The sequence below is a fragment of the Leptodactylus fuscus genome, chromosome 10 (assembly GCF_031893055.1).
Source record: "Leptodactylus fuscus isolate aLepFus1 chromosome 10, aLepFus1.hap2, whole genome shotgun sequence".
NCBI lineage: Eukaryota > Metazoa > Chordata > Amphibia > Anura > Leptodactylidae > Leptodactylus > Leptodactylus fuscus.
This window is the reverse complement of record NC_134274.1, coordinates 54,057,913-54,075,505: the sequence shown is the minus strand read 5'-3', so window position 1 is coordinate 54,075,505 and position 17,593 is coordinate 54,057,913. Positions and strand designations below refer to the sequence as shown.

At 43.9% G+C, this 17,593-nt stretch overlaps 1 protein-coding gene across 1 annotated transcript; it reads right to left on the bottom strand.

Annotated features, from left to right (window-relative positions):
* Nucleotides 1–9,896: 9,896 nt before the first annotated feature.
* On the bottom strand, nucleotides 9,897–17,593 carry LOC142183245 (cytochrome c oxidase subunit 5B, mitochondrial-like). Its single transcript, XM_075258269.1, has 4 exons — nucleotides 17,430–17,593; nucleotides 15,979–16,049; nucleotides 12,739–12,838; nucleotides 9,897–10,152 (listed from the first exon to the last, which is right to left on the bottom strand). The coding sequence occupies exons 1-4, from the start codon at nucleotides 17,539–17,541 to the stop codon at nucleotides 10,040–10,042; spliced, it is 396 nt and encodes a 131-aa protein (XP_075114370.1). The 5' UTR covers nucleotides 17,542–17,593; the 3' UTR covers nucleotides 9,897–10,039.

Below are 17,593 nucleotides of genomic sequence, written 5' to 3'. Positions count from 1 at the left end.
TAATTTTTTTTATATCCGGGAAAATATAAACAAAATAGGAGGGAAATTGTGTCTGGTTTTCACTCTATTTATATTTTTTATTTAATAACACAAAGTACTAACGAAAAACTTTATAAAATAGTTTTTCCTCTCCGTTACGGTAATTTTTATTTTGTATGGTGTTGTCGGGGGTGGGGCTATAACCTTTCATAACGGCGTTTTATTAGCGTATTTTTTTTATTTTGAATTATTTTATTTTCATTTTTTAAAACTTTTTAATTTTTTTTTCAGATCGTGTCCCCATAAGGTCATAAGAGACCTTTGGGGACATCTGATCACTTTTTTTTTGTGTTAGGGAGGCTGATTTCCCCTATAACTGAGGCTGGTACATTTAGCCTCAGTTGCAGGAGGAATCCAGTTTTTTACAATTACAGAGCTGATCTGGGTCCTGTAGGACCCAGCAGCTCTTGTAAGACACTAAGCCTGGCGGATCACATGACCGCCGGGTTAGAGGCCGGCTGCATCATGGCAGCGCCCATAGCCGTATACACAGCGATCTAGAAAGCAGGGAAGGGAATAAACCTTCCCTGCCATCTCTCTGGGAGCTCCGGCTGAAGTTACAGCCGGTTCCCAGCTTCAGCAGCTGCACAATCTCCATCCAGCTGCTGTGTTCTGATTGGACGTACCGGTACGTCCTGTCAGAACTAGGCAACCACTTCCCGGACGTTTATAGTATATGGGCGGTCCGGAAGTGGTTAACATAATTCATATCATATCATTATGTATTGTATTAGATTGTAAGCTCTTAAGGGCAGAATGTGTATTATATTAGATTGTAAGCTCCTAGGAGCAGGATGTCTCTTTCTTTCCTTACAGGGTCAGATCTCCAGAACAAATAAAAATATACAAATATAAAGCAGTATGCAGCAGGACAGTTTGGATCCAGGGAGATATCCGATCGCCACACGTGGGGTCAGGAAGGAATTTTTTGCCCCCCTGAGGTATAACGCTCCGGGGAGTTAGTTTCGCCTTCCTCTGGATCCTTTGGGTCAGATGGCTTTCATCTCAGGACATGGTGGTCAGAATGCAGCGAGCTCCATGGTATCCACCGGCCTGACCTCTCAGTCAGTGACCCATTTATTCTATGTTAAAGGTCCAGTAATAACAATGTTGCTACTCAATAAAAAAAAAAAAAAAAAAACTATATGGTGTTTTTTGTCTTATTTGGATCTGTCTTTACATACTAGCTATGATGAGAGTGGTCGCCGCAGCTAAGTAATCCAGAACTAGATTCAGCTACTGATCCAAGTGTACATGGTGGCAGGATTGGGGATTATGGGAGGTGCCATATACCAAGAGTACATCACACATAAATCCTGTCCGAAGTGTTATGGGGGTCAGTCTCTGTGATGGGGACAATAACATTCCGCGTCCTCTCTTCTATACACAAAATATTACCTCAAAGAAGACTGAAGACTGAGTCATCAAAAGCCACCGAATATAGTAGACACCAGGGGTCATATCTTGAATCTCAAGTACGTTTGGTATAAGTAAAGGAGACTGAGCTTGTAGCAGGGGCGTAACTACCGGGGTAGCAATGGTAGCAACTGCCACAGGGCCCGGCCTCCGATAATGATTGGAGGCCCAGGAGAGATGAGGGAGCATAAAAAACACTGTTACTTCTTCTGGCTCCAGAAGGCTTTGGGCCTACTCGTGGCATACTTATACATTGCGATGCAAGCCCCAGCTCAAGTGATGTCTCTTCCATCATTGAAGATGGCTGACATCAGGCAGGAGTGTGCTGGAGCTCAGGAGAGGAAAGTAACAGCGTTTTTTATGTTTGTATCCTCCCCTGGGTTTCTGATTATTATAATCTGGGGTCTGAAAAGACTGTGTACAGGGGCCAATATGGGGCATAATACTGTGTACAGGGGTTACTATGGGACATAATACTGTGTGCAGGGGCCACTATGGGACATAATACTGTGTACAGGGGTTACTATGGGACATAATACTGTGTGCAGGGGCCACTATGGAACATAATACTGTGTGCAGGGGCCACTATGGAACATAATACTGTGTGCAGGGGCCACTATGGGACATAATACTGTGTGCAGGGGCCACTATGGGACATAATACTGTGTGCAAGGGCCAATATAGGGCATAATACTGTGTGCAGGGGCCACTATGGGGCATAATACTGTGTATAGGGCCACTATGGGGCATAATACTGTGTGCAGGGGCCACTATGGGGCATCATACTGTGTGCAGGGGCCACTATGGGGCATCATACTGTGTACAGGGGCCACTATGGGGCATCATACTGTGTACAGGGGCCACTATGGGGCATCATACTGTGTACAGGGGCCACTATGGGGCATAATACTGTGTACAAGGGCCGCTATGAGGAATAATACTGTGTAGAGGGGCCACTATGGGGAATAATACTGTGTACAGGGCCCACTATGGGATATAATACTGTGTGCAGAGGTCACTATGGGATATAATACTGTGTGCAGGGGTCACTATGGGGCATTATACTGTGTGCAGGGGTCACTATGGGGCATAATACTGTGTGCAGGGGCCACTATGGGGAATGATACTGTGTACAGGGGCCACTATGGGGCACAATACTGAGTACAAGGGCCACTGTGGGTCATAATAATGTGTGCAGGGGCCACTATGGGTCATAATACTGTGTGCAGGGGCCACTATGGGGAATAATACTGTGTACAGGGGCCACTATGGGGCATAATATTGTGTGCAGGGGCCACTATGGGGCACAATACTGAGTACAAGGTCCACTGTGGGGCATAATACTGTGTACAGGGGCCACTATGGGGAATAATACTGCGTGCAGAGGTCACTATGGAACATTATACTGTGTGCAGGGGCCACTATGTGGAATAATACTGTGTGCAGGGGTCACTATGGGACATAATGCTGTGTGAAATGGCCACTATGGGGCATAATACTGTGTACAGGGGCCACTATGGGACATAATACTGTGTACAGGGGCCACTATGGGATATAATACTGTGTACAGGGGCCACTATGGGGCATAATACTGTGTGCAGGGGCCACTATGGAGAATAATACTGTGTAGACCCGGACTGGGGTGTCTAGGGCCCACCAGTGGAATTGTTTCAAGGGGCCCGCCACCAGGACCCTGCAGACGAGCGATACCGAGACAGGGCAGCTAAAGGGAATACCATCTCGGGAGCCATGCTGCTCACCTGCCATACAATGTGCAACAACATACTACCTAAACCTACTGCTACACTCTGTATGGAAAGTGAACAGCGCAGCTCCTAGAAATGTTACCATTACCTGTAGCCACACTGTCCTGGAAGAGCTGATCTATAGAGGTCCTGGCTGTTGTATCATCACAGATGTAATATTGACGGCCTATCCTAAGGACAGACCATCAATATTATAAAGATGGATCAATCCTTTAAAGATTTGTCCAGGAATTGGATCAACCCATGTGCCTGGCGGGAGGTGTAAAATAAAAAATAAATAAAAAGCGCCTTCACCTGTCCCCATTGCTCCATTGTCCGCCGCCAGTGTCCATTTAGTCTCGTGCCGGCGCCTCCATGCTGGGAGTCCTGCACCTCATGGGACCACTGAAACCAATTAGATACAGGATTTCCAGAAATAAGGCCATGAGACTGAAAAGACACAGGCAGGAGGATAACGGGGCGCTGGGGACAAAAGCTCAATGAAAAACACTGCGTCTCACTGTTGCACCTAATCCTTAAAGAGGACCTTTCACCATTTGGGGCACATGCGGTTTAATACACCGCTAGAAAGCCAACAGTGTGCTGAATTTAGTGCAGCTTTCCCGTTCTGTGCTCCGGGTGAAGAGCTATTGGTGCCGGTACCGTAGCTCTTCACTGTCAGAAGGCGTGTCTGACAGTCAATCAGTAACGCCCTTCCTCACAGTAGCGTCTATTGCGCTGTACTGTGTGAGGGGGCTTTACTTACCGCCTAGTGATGACGCTGAGCGGTGAGGAACGCTACCTCCCCCCAGTACACGTCTATGGACGAGCATTATCAGGAGGGGAGGGGGCGTTCCTCTCCGATCTCATAGTACAGCACAATAGGCGCTGCTAGGAAGAAGGACGTTCCTGACTGACTGTCAGAAACGCCCTTCTGACAATGAAGAGCTACGGTACCTGGGCCGATAGCTCTTCACCACGGGCGCAGAACAGGAAAGCTGAACTGATTTCAGCACACTGTCGGCTTTCTAGCGGTATATAAAACCGCATGTGCCCCAGGAGGTGAAAGCTCCTCTTTAACATCTCAATATACTGTACATCACACTATAAGGATAAGACCTAACACAGCGTCCCACAGCCAAAAAGCGCTGCAGGAAAAAACCCCGGTGGCAACATATCAGTTTTCCTGCAGTGCTTTTTGCAGAAACTCCACAGAGGTTTGCTCCAAGGACTTTCTGCTTCCATTATACCTATAGGGACACTGTAGGTGTTTCCGTAGGTACACTCATACATATACATTCACATATATATATATATATATAGCATAGCATATACACTTATGTACATTCATATACCATATATACTATACTCACATTATTATAGCATACTGTATATACACACACATACAGTCTTCACACAGTATACAAGACATATTTTAACCCTTAAGTACTATCATGGTGTCTATCATAATGATATCTGTATGGTAGTGGTGTATGATAGACACCATGGTAGGACTTAAGGGTTAAACAAATGTACACATATACATATTAAATATTACATTTTACCAAAAAAAAGAAAAAAATATACTCACATTTGTGAAGCAGCAGCAGACTCCTCTGTCCCCACACGGGCCGATGTAAGCGATGACTCACTCTGAAGAGGAGGGGGAGGGGGGAAAGTCCGGGCTTGCAGAGACAGCGCTTCCTAAGATTGCAGGGATAGTTGCTGCCCCTGGTGTGCTTCCCATGAATGAATAAAGAAGCACGGCTGCCGGCAGTTTCCCAGGGCCCCGACACTTACACAGAGGGGCTTCCTGCCAGGGGTATACTATATTAATAGGAAAAGTATACCCCTGGCAGGAGGCCCCTCTGTGTAAGTGTTGGGGCCCTGGGAAACTGCCGGCAGCCGTGCTTCTTTATTCATTACAGCGCTGCCGGCAGCCTGGGGCCCCGAGCTTACCGATCATGCACGAGTCATGCAGACAGGAAAGTAGATCATGAAATACTTTTCTGTCCACATGCGGACACTGTGCAGAAAGCACATGGACCCCCATTATAGTCTATGGGGTCCTTGTACTTTCATAAGTTCACTGCTTGCCAATGCATTTGGTAGTCCGTTTGGGGGGTCCCCAAGCGGACTCCCCCAAAAAATTACTGAACGTAGATGTGAACCAGGCTTCCGTGACTTGCATCAATGAAAACACAGAACAAGTGCAAGTCAGTCTCTTGGTTTTCTCCATTCCTAGTTCTATCAATGATGCAAAGCACTGGGTGGTCCTGTAAAAACCCATCAAGGGTGCTACGGCCCTCTGGTGGGAAGATGGCCACATGTTATCTTACAACTTTATCCTTAGCACAAATAAGTTGAATAGAATAATGAAACAGGAAGACTTTAGCTTCCTGCTTCACCATTAAGGTATCTGCTGGTGATTTCTGTGGCCCAGTGCAGACCTGCAGCATTGAGCTGGAAATGAGAAAGCAGCAGAGCTCAGTGGGAATGAAACTGGGTGCTACTCTTCTTCATTTATATGTCACCACTACAGTGTGGGGTCACTGGGGAGCATGAATAAGGGTCTAGGGGCCACAACAGAACATTATACTAAGTTGGATCTCTGTAGAACCATATATTGTGTATTGGAACATGGGAGAGCATGATATATTGGGACTGCTAATGGAGCATGATGGTAAATTAGGAATTTTACTATTTCCTTGGCATGGGTGGTTGGGTGGGAGAGATAGGATAGTGTAGCTCTGAAGGCACATTCACACAGTGCAGTTAAAACTATAGCAAGACTGCATTGGGGAAAAAAAAAAGCATGCTGTTTTGATGTGGTTAAGGTGAAAAAAAAAAATATTTACCAATTCCCAACTGTAAATTTCAAAACTAAAATAAAAAACAGTCACATCAAAACTGCTGTTTATCTTCATTTTTTGAAAATTATTTGGTCGGGGTGCCCGGAGCATGAAAAGTTTGGAAAACACCACCTTATGCTGTCATTTATGGCTGGTGAAGTCTTCAACAGTCATAACAGATTGGAAATGTAAAGTCACATGAGTTTTGAAAGGTTAACACTACAAGCAGTACTTTACTTATCCTGCAGAGGTCATTAGTAGAGATGAGCGAACAGCGTTCGATCGAGTACATGTTCGGTCAGATATCAGGCTGTTCAAGATGTTCGATTCCAGTTGAACACCAGGTGGCAAACTCGCTGAAAATTCGATTCCCCTCCCACCTTCCCTGACGCTTTATTTGCACCAATAACTGCGCAGGGGAGGTGGGACAGGAACTACGACAACGGAGGCAGTGAAAAAAAAAAAAAAAAAAAAAATCGGAGAAAGTAATTGGCTGGCTAATTTAGGTGACCTTTAGTTTATACGAATAGTGAATTTAATATCCGGTTCATATGAGACTGAACTATGTGACTGTGAGACAGATAGATCTACAGGCAGGGTTAGCTAGGGATTACCTTTATTTAGGTGGAAATGCCACTCACCCAGCTCTTTGGGGCGCTATCTGGTCGGGATCCCTGTCAGCTTACAATATGCGCGAGCTGACTTTTTTTTCCATAGGAATGCATTGACCAGCGTTGATTGGCCGAATGCCATACAAAGTACAGCATTCGGCCAATCAACGCTGGTTATTCCAGAGGCTCGTCTGTGAGGAGGCAGAGTCTAAGATCGGACCAGAATGGAGACTGCTGTGGACCGATCTTAGACTCCACCTCCTTCGGCAGAACTAGTGTTGATTGGCCAAATGCTGTACTCTGTATGGCATTCGGCCAATCAACGGTGATCAATGCATTCCTATGCCGAAATGTAGCAATGCTGGCCGTGCGCTCAGCTAGACTACACCAGAGATGCAGCCGAGCTGAGCGCACGGCCAGCACTGCTACATCGGAGATGTGAACCCTGCTGCACACTCAGCTCTGCCGCATTAGAGATATAATGAACCTTGCTGCACACTCAGCTCTGCTGCATCAGAGATGCGTTGATGCAGCAGAGCTGAGTGTGCAGCAGGGTTCAGCGCATCTCTGATGCAGCAAAGCTGAGTGTGCAGCAGGGTTCAGCACACACTCAGCTCTGCTATATCTCTAATGCAGTAGAGCTGAGTGTGCAGCAGGGTTCACATCTCCGGTGTAGCCGAGCGCACGGCCAGCACTGCTACATCTCGGGATAGGAATACATTGACCAGCGTTGATTGGCCGAATGCCAGAGTACAGCATTCGGCCAATCAACGCTGGTCTGCTGGAGGAGGCGGAGTCTAAGATCGGGCCACAGCAGTCTCCATTCTAGTCCGATCTTAGACCCCGCCTCCTCACAGACGAGCCTCCGACAGAACCAGCGTTGATTGGATGAATTCTGTACTCTGTATGGCATTCGGCCAATCAATGCTGGTCAATGCATTCCTATGAGAAAAAGTCAGCTCCTGCATATCGCAAGCGGACAGGGATCCCGACGTAATACTTGGGCATGTTAGATGCCCCCAGACATGCTTCCCCTGCTGTCACAGTTGCATTCCAGGGTGTTGGCATCATTTTCTGGGTTGTCATACTGAACTTGGTGACCCTCCTGAGTCGAATAGTGGTTTCCCCCTTAATGAGTATTTTTTGCCCATAGACTATAATGGGGTTCGATCGAACAGGCGAGTGTTCGCTCATCTCTAGTCATTAGTGGAAAGTACACTGATCTCTCCACAACAGTAGGACAGTGACACCTACAGGCTTCAAATGTATTTTTTTTTTTTTTTTTAATAGAAGCAGTCCAATAACTTTTTTGCCCCTTCCTTTGAAAAGAGCAGTGTGTGGTGTAAGATTAGTGACCAACTTACAAGCAGCTTTATTGTGGTAGTTGTGTGCTCTGCTCTGGAGCGCTGACCTCTGCTCCTCAGATGCAGTTTTTCCTGTGTTAAAAATCCATCTCTTCTACCAGTACATATCTATATAATACAATACGAATAAAAATACTCATCGGATGGCATAAACAAAGATAAAAGCAAAAAATGAAGATAACACTTACCAGTAATTAGATTTCTTCAACCCCATGAAAACACCACATATCTAGAGGTATAAGGACAGGAAACCTATAATTCTTTGCAGACTTCCTACTGGACTAAGTTAGGTTACAGAGTTTCAATATAGGAGAACTGTTTGTTTATTCAATCCCACTCCCAGTGAAAAGTGCATAAGAAATTTATTTTTTTTTTGCTTGCTTGTGCACAAGAAAAAAAAATACTAAGGGTGCTTTTATTGGATTCAAGAAACCAAATGCCCATTAAATGTCATTTTCCCCCGATTCCCATTACAGCACCCAGAGACATACCAAAAGTGAGAAAATCATGGAGCATGATAGCACCTTACAGCCAAAGGACAAGTCTGACAATCTTACTGGTAGGGCCTAAAGAAAGTGGATGGAGAGAACCATACTGCAGTTTTGTAAAGTCAGTCAATGGATGCATGTCTCCTCTCCACTCATATGGTGTTTCATTATTTTTTTTAAACTACATTAGTTGCGTCCTCCTCTACCCTATCAGATGCTTTGATATGGGAGGTCCTGTTTTATTTACAGCTATGTGGGACATGGGTTTGATGCTACTTTAATCAAACAGTCACAGATATGTTGAAGGAGACTATGGTGATAAAGTAGTTCAAAGTGATGTTATTGTGCACCACTTGGTTAGTAAAGAGCCAAGATGTCCTTTAGGACCAGGTTACATAATAGCCAGCCTTTCACCCATTAAGGATGAAGCTTCCAGGTTTGGAGGATAGTCAGAGCTTTACCGTCACCGGACTTGCTAAACAGAGCTGTGTGAAAGCCAAATCGCAGATTCTCCATTCTGTAGCCACCACACCCTCTGCCAAGCACTAGCTGTGTCCTTTTGCATGCTGAAACTCAGTCCATGATGACAGTCGCTCCCTCTGCACCACCATCCCCATTAAGACTGGCACGGGAAACACCAGTCTTAATAAACCTGCCCCAATATCTGTGGAGAAGACAAGGGTATCTGTTGCTGGACTTATTTCAGGTGGAGGGAAGGTATCTGAGGCTAGCATATGTCGTTATGGGGGATATTTGTGAGGAGCTCAAGTCCAAGGGTCTGAACATCTGACCAGGTTTTTATTCATGCCAGGGTCTCTGCCAATATCTTTGTTTGGCTCAGAATATCAAAACCAACCTTACTATCCATACTGCTCTATCCAAGATCATACACAATAGAAACATGGTTGAGTGCCCATAAATAGAGGACAATAACAGTGGTGTTGCACAGCAGTCATATATTCTAGATAAGGGAAGTCATACTGCACTGTGCACATATGCACGATTACACACATACTTGCCTAACCTCTGGACTTGAAGACCTCTGGACTCTTGGAAGGTTTTATGTCAGATGCGTGTACTCGTACAAGCTATAGATCTCCTCTCAGCCACTCTCTGCCTTCCGTGCTGAGAACTATACAATAGCTCTATTCAAGTCACCTGTACAACTGGATGACCAAGAGTAAAAACCAAGACGGTAGACCCTCTTCACCAGCACAATTGGGGAAGCTCAGTGCTGGAGCAGTGCAGTTTTTAACTGGAGCGTATTTTAAGAAAAACACTACTTACAGCTATTCATGTATTGTTGCCAGCAGACAGACACCTTACAGATTGTCACATGCATCTAGTGTGTGGTCACATTGGAAGCAGTTCTAGACATTACTGAGATTTATGGATTTTAATCGTTCTTCTGTAGGAAAGACTAATATCAAACCAAACAAAACTGATTATAATCAATATGTCAAACATTTAATAAAAGATTGCTCGGATTTAATACATGGCAGGAACTGGTAATATAAGTTGTCTTCAGTGTGGAAGCTCATAAGGCACAAGCTTGTAGTGAGAGCCACACTGTGGGCAGCGGTTCACCTGCCCATCATGTGCCCAGAACCAAATAATTTGTGAGTTGTCTTCTTCACCTAATGAAAAAAATAAAATAAAGGGAGACTGAGTTAATGTGGTAAATTTAGCAGATTAAATCAAGTTTCAATTTGGGGAATCTGACAGATTTCCTTTAAAGGGGTTATCTACATGGATGGCCTATCTAGACCCCTGCAGATGATCGTACTGAGACAGTGTTGCAGTACCCACACTTGCCACTACAGTGTACAGCGAGTGAACAGGATGGTTCGGTACCAATGATCTATGAGAGTCCAGGGTGTCTCACCCCCACAGATACATTAATATCCAAAACCAAGTAGTGGGTGATCAGTTTCTCACGATAAGGTTGAAATTTTACCCTAATCATGCTATGGCATCTTCCACTGCTCACACCATACTTTCAGCTTAAGAGTGTGCCAAATGTATGAAGTAGTGAGTGTCTCACTCTAGTGATGACCAGGATTGGTGTATTAACCACAACTGTTGGTAAATGATAACCACTTCAAAACTGGGCCATTTTTCCTTTTTTTCAGCAAACACATTTTTGAGTTTTTATGTACATGTAATTTTGAGGGCTACACCTTTTATTCCTTTAGACCAGGGGTCCTCAAACTTTTTAAACAGTGGGCCGGAGGCAGAGCAGGTCACACAGACATCGGGAGCGGTGCCCTCCAATAGGTAAAGTGAAGTGTGCTCCATGGCCTGGCCCGAGCTCCCCAGGAGCTTCATTATAAATGCACGCCTGCCAGCGTTGTCGGTGTGGCCAGACAGAAGTGCATGGCGGGCCGAATGTGGCCCGCGGGCCGCAGTTTGAGGACCCCTGCTTTAGACTATTAAATTAATTTATGCATCTTTTTGGTGATAAGTTTGGCTTTATGTATGTATTTGTGTATGCCGTTTTAAGATTTTTTTTTTTTTAATCGAACAAAGAGCCACTAAAATGCATTTTTTTTAAAAAAAAAAAATCTCAATAATAAACCTGTGGGTGACATTTTAACATTTTTTTATGCTGATTTCTCTTGCAGCTGGGGCTGATATATTAGGAATGCAACTTCCTGAGCTGCACTTCAGAGCTGATCTGGGTCCTCTAGGACTCAGCAGCTCATACAGTTTTTGGCCAGATCACATGCCATGATGTGGCTGCCATCGCTGTATCCACAGTACTTATTCAGCACTGTGTATACAGCGACCGAAAAGGCAGGGACAGTAATAGACAATTGTAACGGATGGCTCCCTGCGTCTGTAGCGGCATGATTTTGTGTAGCTGCTTAAAGAGAACATGTCAGTGGGGCCACACGGTGGCTCAGTGGTTAGCACTGCAGCCTTGCAATACTGGAGTCCTGGGTTCGAACCCTGCCAAGGGCAAAAAACAATCTGCAAGAAGTTTGTATGGTCTCCCCATGTTTGCATGGATTTCAATCCCATACTCCAAAGACATACTGATAGGGTCACAATGTACATTTTTCCCTATCTGGGGCTCAATCTACATTTTTAAGAAAAGAAAAGAATCTGTCAGTATCAAAAATAATTTTAAATCAGCCTGACCACAAGTGTTCAGAGTTGTGAGTACAGGTCTATAGATTGTAGAATGTCCACATAGGTAAAAAAAAACAAAAAAAAAAACCCTGCAACATGAGAATGCTTTCAAAAATAGAAGCGCTCATTTTGTTAATTGACAAAAATAAACTAAGTGAACAAACAAGAGAAATCTAAATCCTATTTATATCTAGTGTGACTGCCCTTTGGAGGAGGATTCCTTGAAGTGTTGATCTGGACCCCCCACAATGCCCTGATCTCATCGTCAGTATGGGGGATTACATAAAAAGAAAAGAATGTGAGCAGGCCTACATCCACAGAAGATCCATGCTTCGCTCTCCAAAATGGCAGGAACTACGTTAAAAGTTTATTGGCTACTAAATAAAAGGAAGTCCTGTGTCATGAGTAAGGGGCTTTCTCCTGTTGAGCTGTTGCCCATCTGCATTATATGGCTACATGTAAAATCCAAGTTTAGGGTTAAGGCCAAAATAAAAGCAATTTTCCACAGCGTTTTTCATAGTTTCTTTCTGCAATGTGTGGATGGGATTAGCCAGAATCCACTTTGCAGATACTGTAAAACGCAACGTTTTAGATGCGGCCTTATGGGGATCTGTCGGAACACTAAATAACATACATCCCTTCAACTTCATTGCCTCTGTGTCCAATAAATCTAGTATTTACTTTTATAATCTCCCCACCCTTTCAAAAGATAAGGTCCTTTATAAGTTATATGTAAATGAGCTCTTATTCACCAAGTGGGTGGTAACCTCTCAAAAAACATAATAAAACGCTTACCACCCTTTTGACATACAAATTACCAGGGGACTTTTCTTTAGAAAGAGTGGATGGATTTTAAATATAGAAATGCCAAATTGATCAGGAACATAGTGAGACTCAGATGATGTATGGCATTTAGTACGTGGTAACTTTGATGGGACAATGATCACTCGCGTGCTCTTTGGGGGTTAATTCTTACCAATGTCTCGGCATTATCAACGTGGTACAAAATTATAAGTGAACCATATTCTTAATGTAATCATAAACTTATTCATCTGAAAGAAAAAGGACTGTATATAGGAAACACTTACATATGCAGCCCACAATTCTCTGCTTGTTGATTGAAGGCACAATGTGGGGATTCTCTTTGGTTCCTGGATAGGACTTTGGCTTGCGGACGTTGTAAGGATCCTTAAATGACAAAGCACAGTATATCTAGTTATCATTGGCATAATGCTTACATATAAAGAACATACAGAAAAGTTTATTCAAGAGAGAAAGCAACATCATGTAGTAATATCCTGCAGATAATCAGGACACGCTAGTAAATGAGCTATATGGACTTGTAATCACCTATAGAGTTTGGTCATTTGTATACAAATATGCAAGCAAAGAAATCATTGGACCAAGGCAGGAAACCCATGACCGATCCTTTGGGGAAAATGCACTTTCTTATAATTTCAATGCCCTTAAATTAGCTCTTGCCTGTTGTATCTGATGCAAAGTAATCGGCAACAGGTGAGTTCTGAGGCGCAGACTCTGGATTTGAATTGATTTTAGGACTCAGATTCTGGATTGTACTGAAGTATAGGGAAATTTGGAGGTCAAGCCAACACATCAATCTATTCTCTGCTGACAGAGGCCAGTGCCATTAGAATACAGCACTGTAGGGGTATAAATCTTTAGGTAGGTGGCATGTACTAAAGTAACATCCACATAAATGCCACAAATAAGTTTAATAGGAGAAAAAAAACATTACCCTGTAAGAAGTGGTCAGCAAAGACAACCTGACTAGTCTGGACTTCACAGAAAGCTGCAGGGCACGGCGTGTTCTAAATTCCCTGTTACAAAATATATATGGGCTAGCCTCTGATCCACATGTGTATCAATGAGACTTCTTTGCCTGTACCCCATTACAGATTCATCATTCCTGGACTAACTTCAATAGGTATTCACTATTGCATAATGTTAACATCCAACAAGATCTGCTATTCTGGAGATGCTGAACCAATCCAGCTCAAATTTTGGCCCATTGTATAACAGTGACATCGCATAACAAAACGGCAATGTATTTCTATGGGTCAGGACTTACACGACTATGTCACATGTGTCATTGTTCCCATAGAAATCAATTATATTGAATGCGCCAGCGACTCGCTCACAACAATTGCTTTCTTTACGATCTTTGCTTTAATTTTGCTTACTATCCAGATTATTTCTCAATTCATGTGTATTTGTGCAGCTGTATCAGTTTATTTCAATCTGTAAAGTGTATATACATATACATATATATATATATATATATATATATATATATATATACACACACACACACACACACACACACACACACGCGCATGTATATCAATCACAGCAAGAATCGCATTGAGATTTTAAGGTCATAGGTGGTTCGTGGACTGTATATCTTTACACTGCCTAGTATCTTTGTTCGCTACAATTCCACTAGATACAAAAATGCACTAGATACATGTTACTCTTGGATGAGCAATATACATAAATGCATGATCTGTGTATAACAGTCCTGCCTGGAATTTTCCCACGTTTCTCTACAGAACTTGAAAAATGTACATAAGTGTAACAAAGAAAAAGATAACTCCATTAAAGTTTGTGAAATACAAAACAAAAACAAAGCTGACATGTACTTGCAGACAAATCTCTGCCAAAAACTTAAAGTGGGCTCTGACTTCTGGCTCATTTCTGTGGTGTACAGATTAGCCCAATAGATTCCACATGTGGCTACCTGCCATAAATGCAGTGCAGTATCCACCTCAAGAATTCATATTCTTTTTTTCCTCCCAAAACAGTTGTCAGATCTGTGAATGGAGAATTCTGAGCCTTATGAACTACGTTGTGGATTCACACTGAAAACAATGTTAGTCAGAACTGAAGTGTATTATACATGGATTCCATCATGTGAACATGGCCTGAGGGTATGTTCACACTACAGTTAGGGGGCATTCACACGGAGTAACGCCGGGCGTGTATCACAGCCGTACACGCTGGCGTTACGGCAGACTGCCGAACACTTCCCATTCACTTCAATGGGAGCGCTCGTAACAGCGGCGTTTACGAGCGCTCCCATTGAAGTGAATTGGAAGTGTTCGGCAGTCTGCCGTAACGCCGGCGTGTACGGCTGTGATACACGCCCAGCGTTACTCCGTGTGAATGCCCCCTTAAAGGGGTTTGTTGCTGTCATCCATCATAGGAAAGCAACGGACATTAACAGAATTAGAGTAAGGCTGGGTTCACATCTGCGCTTGGACACAGTTTGGGGATTCCATCCCCCATTCCACTTGAAAAACAGAGAGAAAAGTTCTGCAAGCAGGTCCTCCCTGCATATTATTTGGGCAGAAACCCGGCGGACCCAATTATAGTTTATGGGGTCCATGGGTAACTTAAGCATTTTGAGTTTTTGTTCTTCAGGTCCACTTGGTAACCCGAGCACAGCTGTGAACCTAACGTAACAGACATAAATTGAGTTTGTTCTGTCTGAGTCTGTTCTCATTGACTCTAATGTAAATATGACAGACATTGACTTCCATCAAGTTTAGTTACTTTTCTAAGACAAGAAAAAAAAAAGTTCTTCAATAGGCTTCCTGCTGTCTAGGCAATGGCTCTGGAGGATGGCCATCTCATCCAAAATGGGCTCAGTAATTGAATGCCTTTATCACATTTGACTGAGGCATCTAAAGGGTTAATGCAGGCATTCATAGCAGGCTCTGATCACAAGCAGTGCTGACAGGTCTCTGCCATATAAGGGTGCATTCACACGGGGTAACGCGGCGCTGATTCTGGCACAATAACTCGAGTAAGAATCAGCGTTGCAAAACAGAATCCCATTGACTTCGAGTTCCGTTTAACGTGTGTAACACATTGAAATCAATGGGTTAAAGAGACTTCCATCGATTTCAATGTGTTACGCGCGTTAACGGAAACCCATTGAACTCAATGGGAATCTGTTTTGCAGCGCTGATTCTTATGCGAGTTATCGTGCCAGAATCAGCGCAGCGTTACTCCGTGTGAATGCCCCCTTACACAGCATAGACCCATCAGCTATGGCGGCCGCTCAACTCTTGAGCAGCTGTTATGTTTAAAGACCCAACATTGACTTTAATAGCATGGTCTATGTCAGGAATAGGTTAATGTCTGTTGTTGACATCTTGTGATGGACGAGCAACGAACATTAGATAATGTAAATCACGGTCTCATGGTGTATAGCAAAACAAAACTTACTGTGATCTGGACATTAAATAATGGCATTGTGCACCCATCCTTATATAAAAATAAAAAAAAACACTGCACAAGCATACCTCTCCCTTCTTCAGACCTTCCAGGACTTTCTTTTCAAGGCCAGTTGCCTGTTCCTCATCAGTGGGGATACCTAAATAGTAAAAGACACACAAAACAAACACAAAACAGGACACATCAGCAAGAAGAAAAAGGAAAATTAATGAGTTCTCAAAATAGATGGAAGGTAACCACATTTATTCTAGGGGGACAGGCGGTGGATTTAGCCATAATGCATCTCACACAATTGCATACAACCCTGCATTACTATAAAATCAGCCACTACTTTGGGATGATTCCAACAAGTAATGGCCGATATGGACTCCCTGAACCCTGTTCCTGCCCAGGCCCACCTGAGTCCCATTACGTCAGGAAGCTGAACAACATCTGGGTGTAGTAGATAGTAGCAGGCAGGACCCAAAACAGAGACAGGGCCGGAAAAGGAGCAGGGAATAATAAGTAAATATCATCCGTTACCTGTTAAAATACTACAATAGGTAGAGTCACTGTGCAGGGGGCCAATAAAGGGAGCAACATACTATGCGGCCCCAAAATTTAGATGGACAGGCCCTACTAAACGAAGTCCAATCCTGTACAAAGGAGTGATCAGACATTGGGGCAGATGAACTAAAATATGCACCAAAAACCTGGCATACATGCTTTACACCTTGTTTTCTATGTGCTTTAGATACAGTTTGTGCGCCTTGTATGACATATGCGTGGGTCTTGTTAAAAAGGCAACATGGGTTAATATGCTAAATTGTGAGCCAGACATCGCACCGCAATTTTGTCAGAAACTAAAAGTGGAAAGTTGTATTAGAAACTGAAAGTCTAAAAGTCCACCAGAATTAGACACTTTGGAAAATGTGGTGCAGTTTAAGATGGTCTAGTCCAACTTTGCAGTGTCTAAAAGTTAGTTTTAGGTTGTTTGTACCAATTGTATCAGAAATTGCACTGACTAACTATAGCCAACACCTATATAGACATAGATGGCTGATAACAGGGAACGGGAGCGCACATTACACTGCAGAGTACTTTGGATCCAAGCTGTGATTTTTTTGCAATGCAGCAATGATATCACAGACTAAGCTAGATCTGCAGGTGAAATGCAAGAAGTTACTGCTAGTGCATGCTCCTGCGCTACTGCAGTGACAGAACACGACCTTATAAGAGGATTAGTGAGCTTTGTGTACAAGGTCACCAGGCCTATAAGGCAGTAGCTGGGAGTCACCTGCTCAGTGTCCCTGGGATTGGAGCACTACATAGAGTACGTGCTGATGGGAGGTGCGAGCTCTCCTGCACATTACTGCACTGCTCCAAAGTCATGTACGCTGGCCAGGCATGTGCCCTTGACCACACAGGGGGCGCCACTGCACCTATCACACATAGCCTCCTATACACTGTAATAAAGGTTACACCGCTCACAGACTACCAGTCTGCCGTCACCGGGGCCCACCATGACCGTCATACCTACCCCCAGCGCTCATGGCTCTGACGCATGGTCTGCTGAGGCACACGCTCCTGGGATAAGCCGCAGCCTGAGGGACAACACGGCGGACAAGCTGGAGAAACCTCCAAGAAGCCATGACTCTCGCTGAAGTACTTCACACCACACAGCTGCGTCTACCCCGTACAGTG

What these genes read in the sequence shown, in the direction of transcription:
- LOC142183245 (XM_075258269.1), bottom strand. Translation starts at nt 17,541, where the DNA reads ATGGCTTCTTGGAGGTTTCTCCAGCTTGTCCGCCGTGTTGTCCCTCAG. An exon ending in AAGGTCTGAAGAAGGGAGAG is followed by an intron (nt 12,839 to 15,978) that starts GTATGCTTGTGC and finishes TTGTCATTTAAG; the next exon opens with GATCCTTACAACGTCCGCAA. An exon ending in GAGAATTGTGGGCTGCATAT is followed by an intron (nt 10,153 to 12,738) that starts GTAAGTGTTTCC and finishes TTTTTTCATTAG; the next exon opens with GTGAAGAAGACAACTCACAA.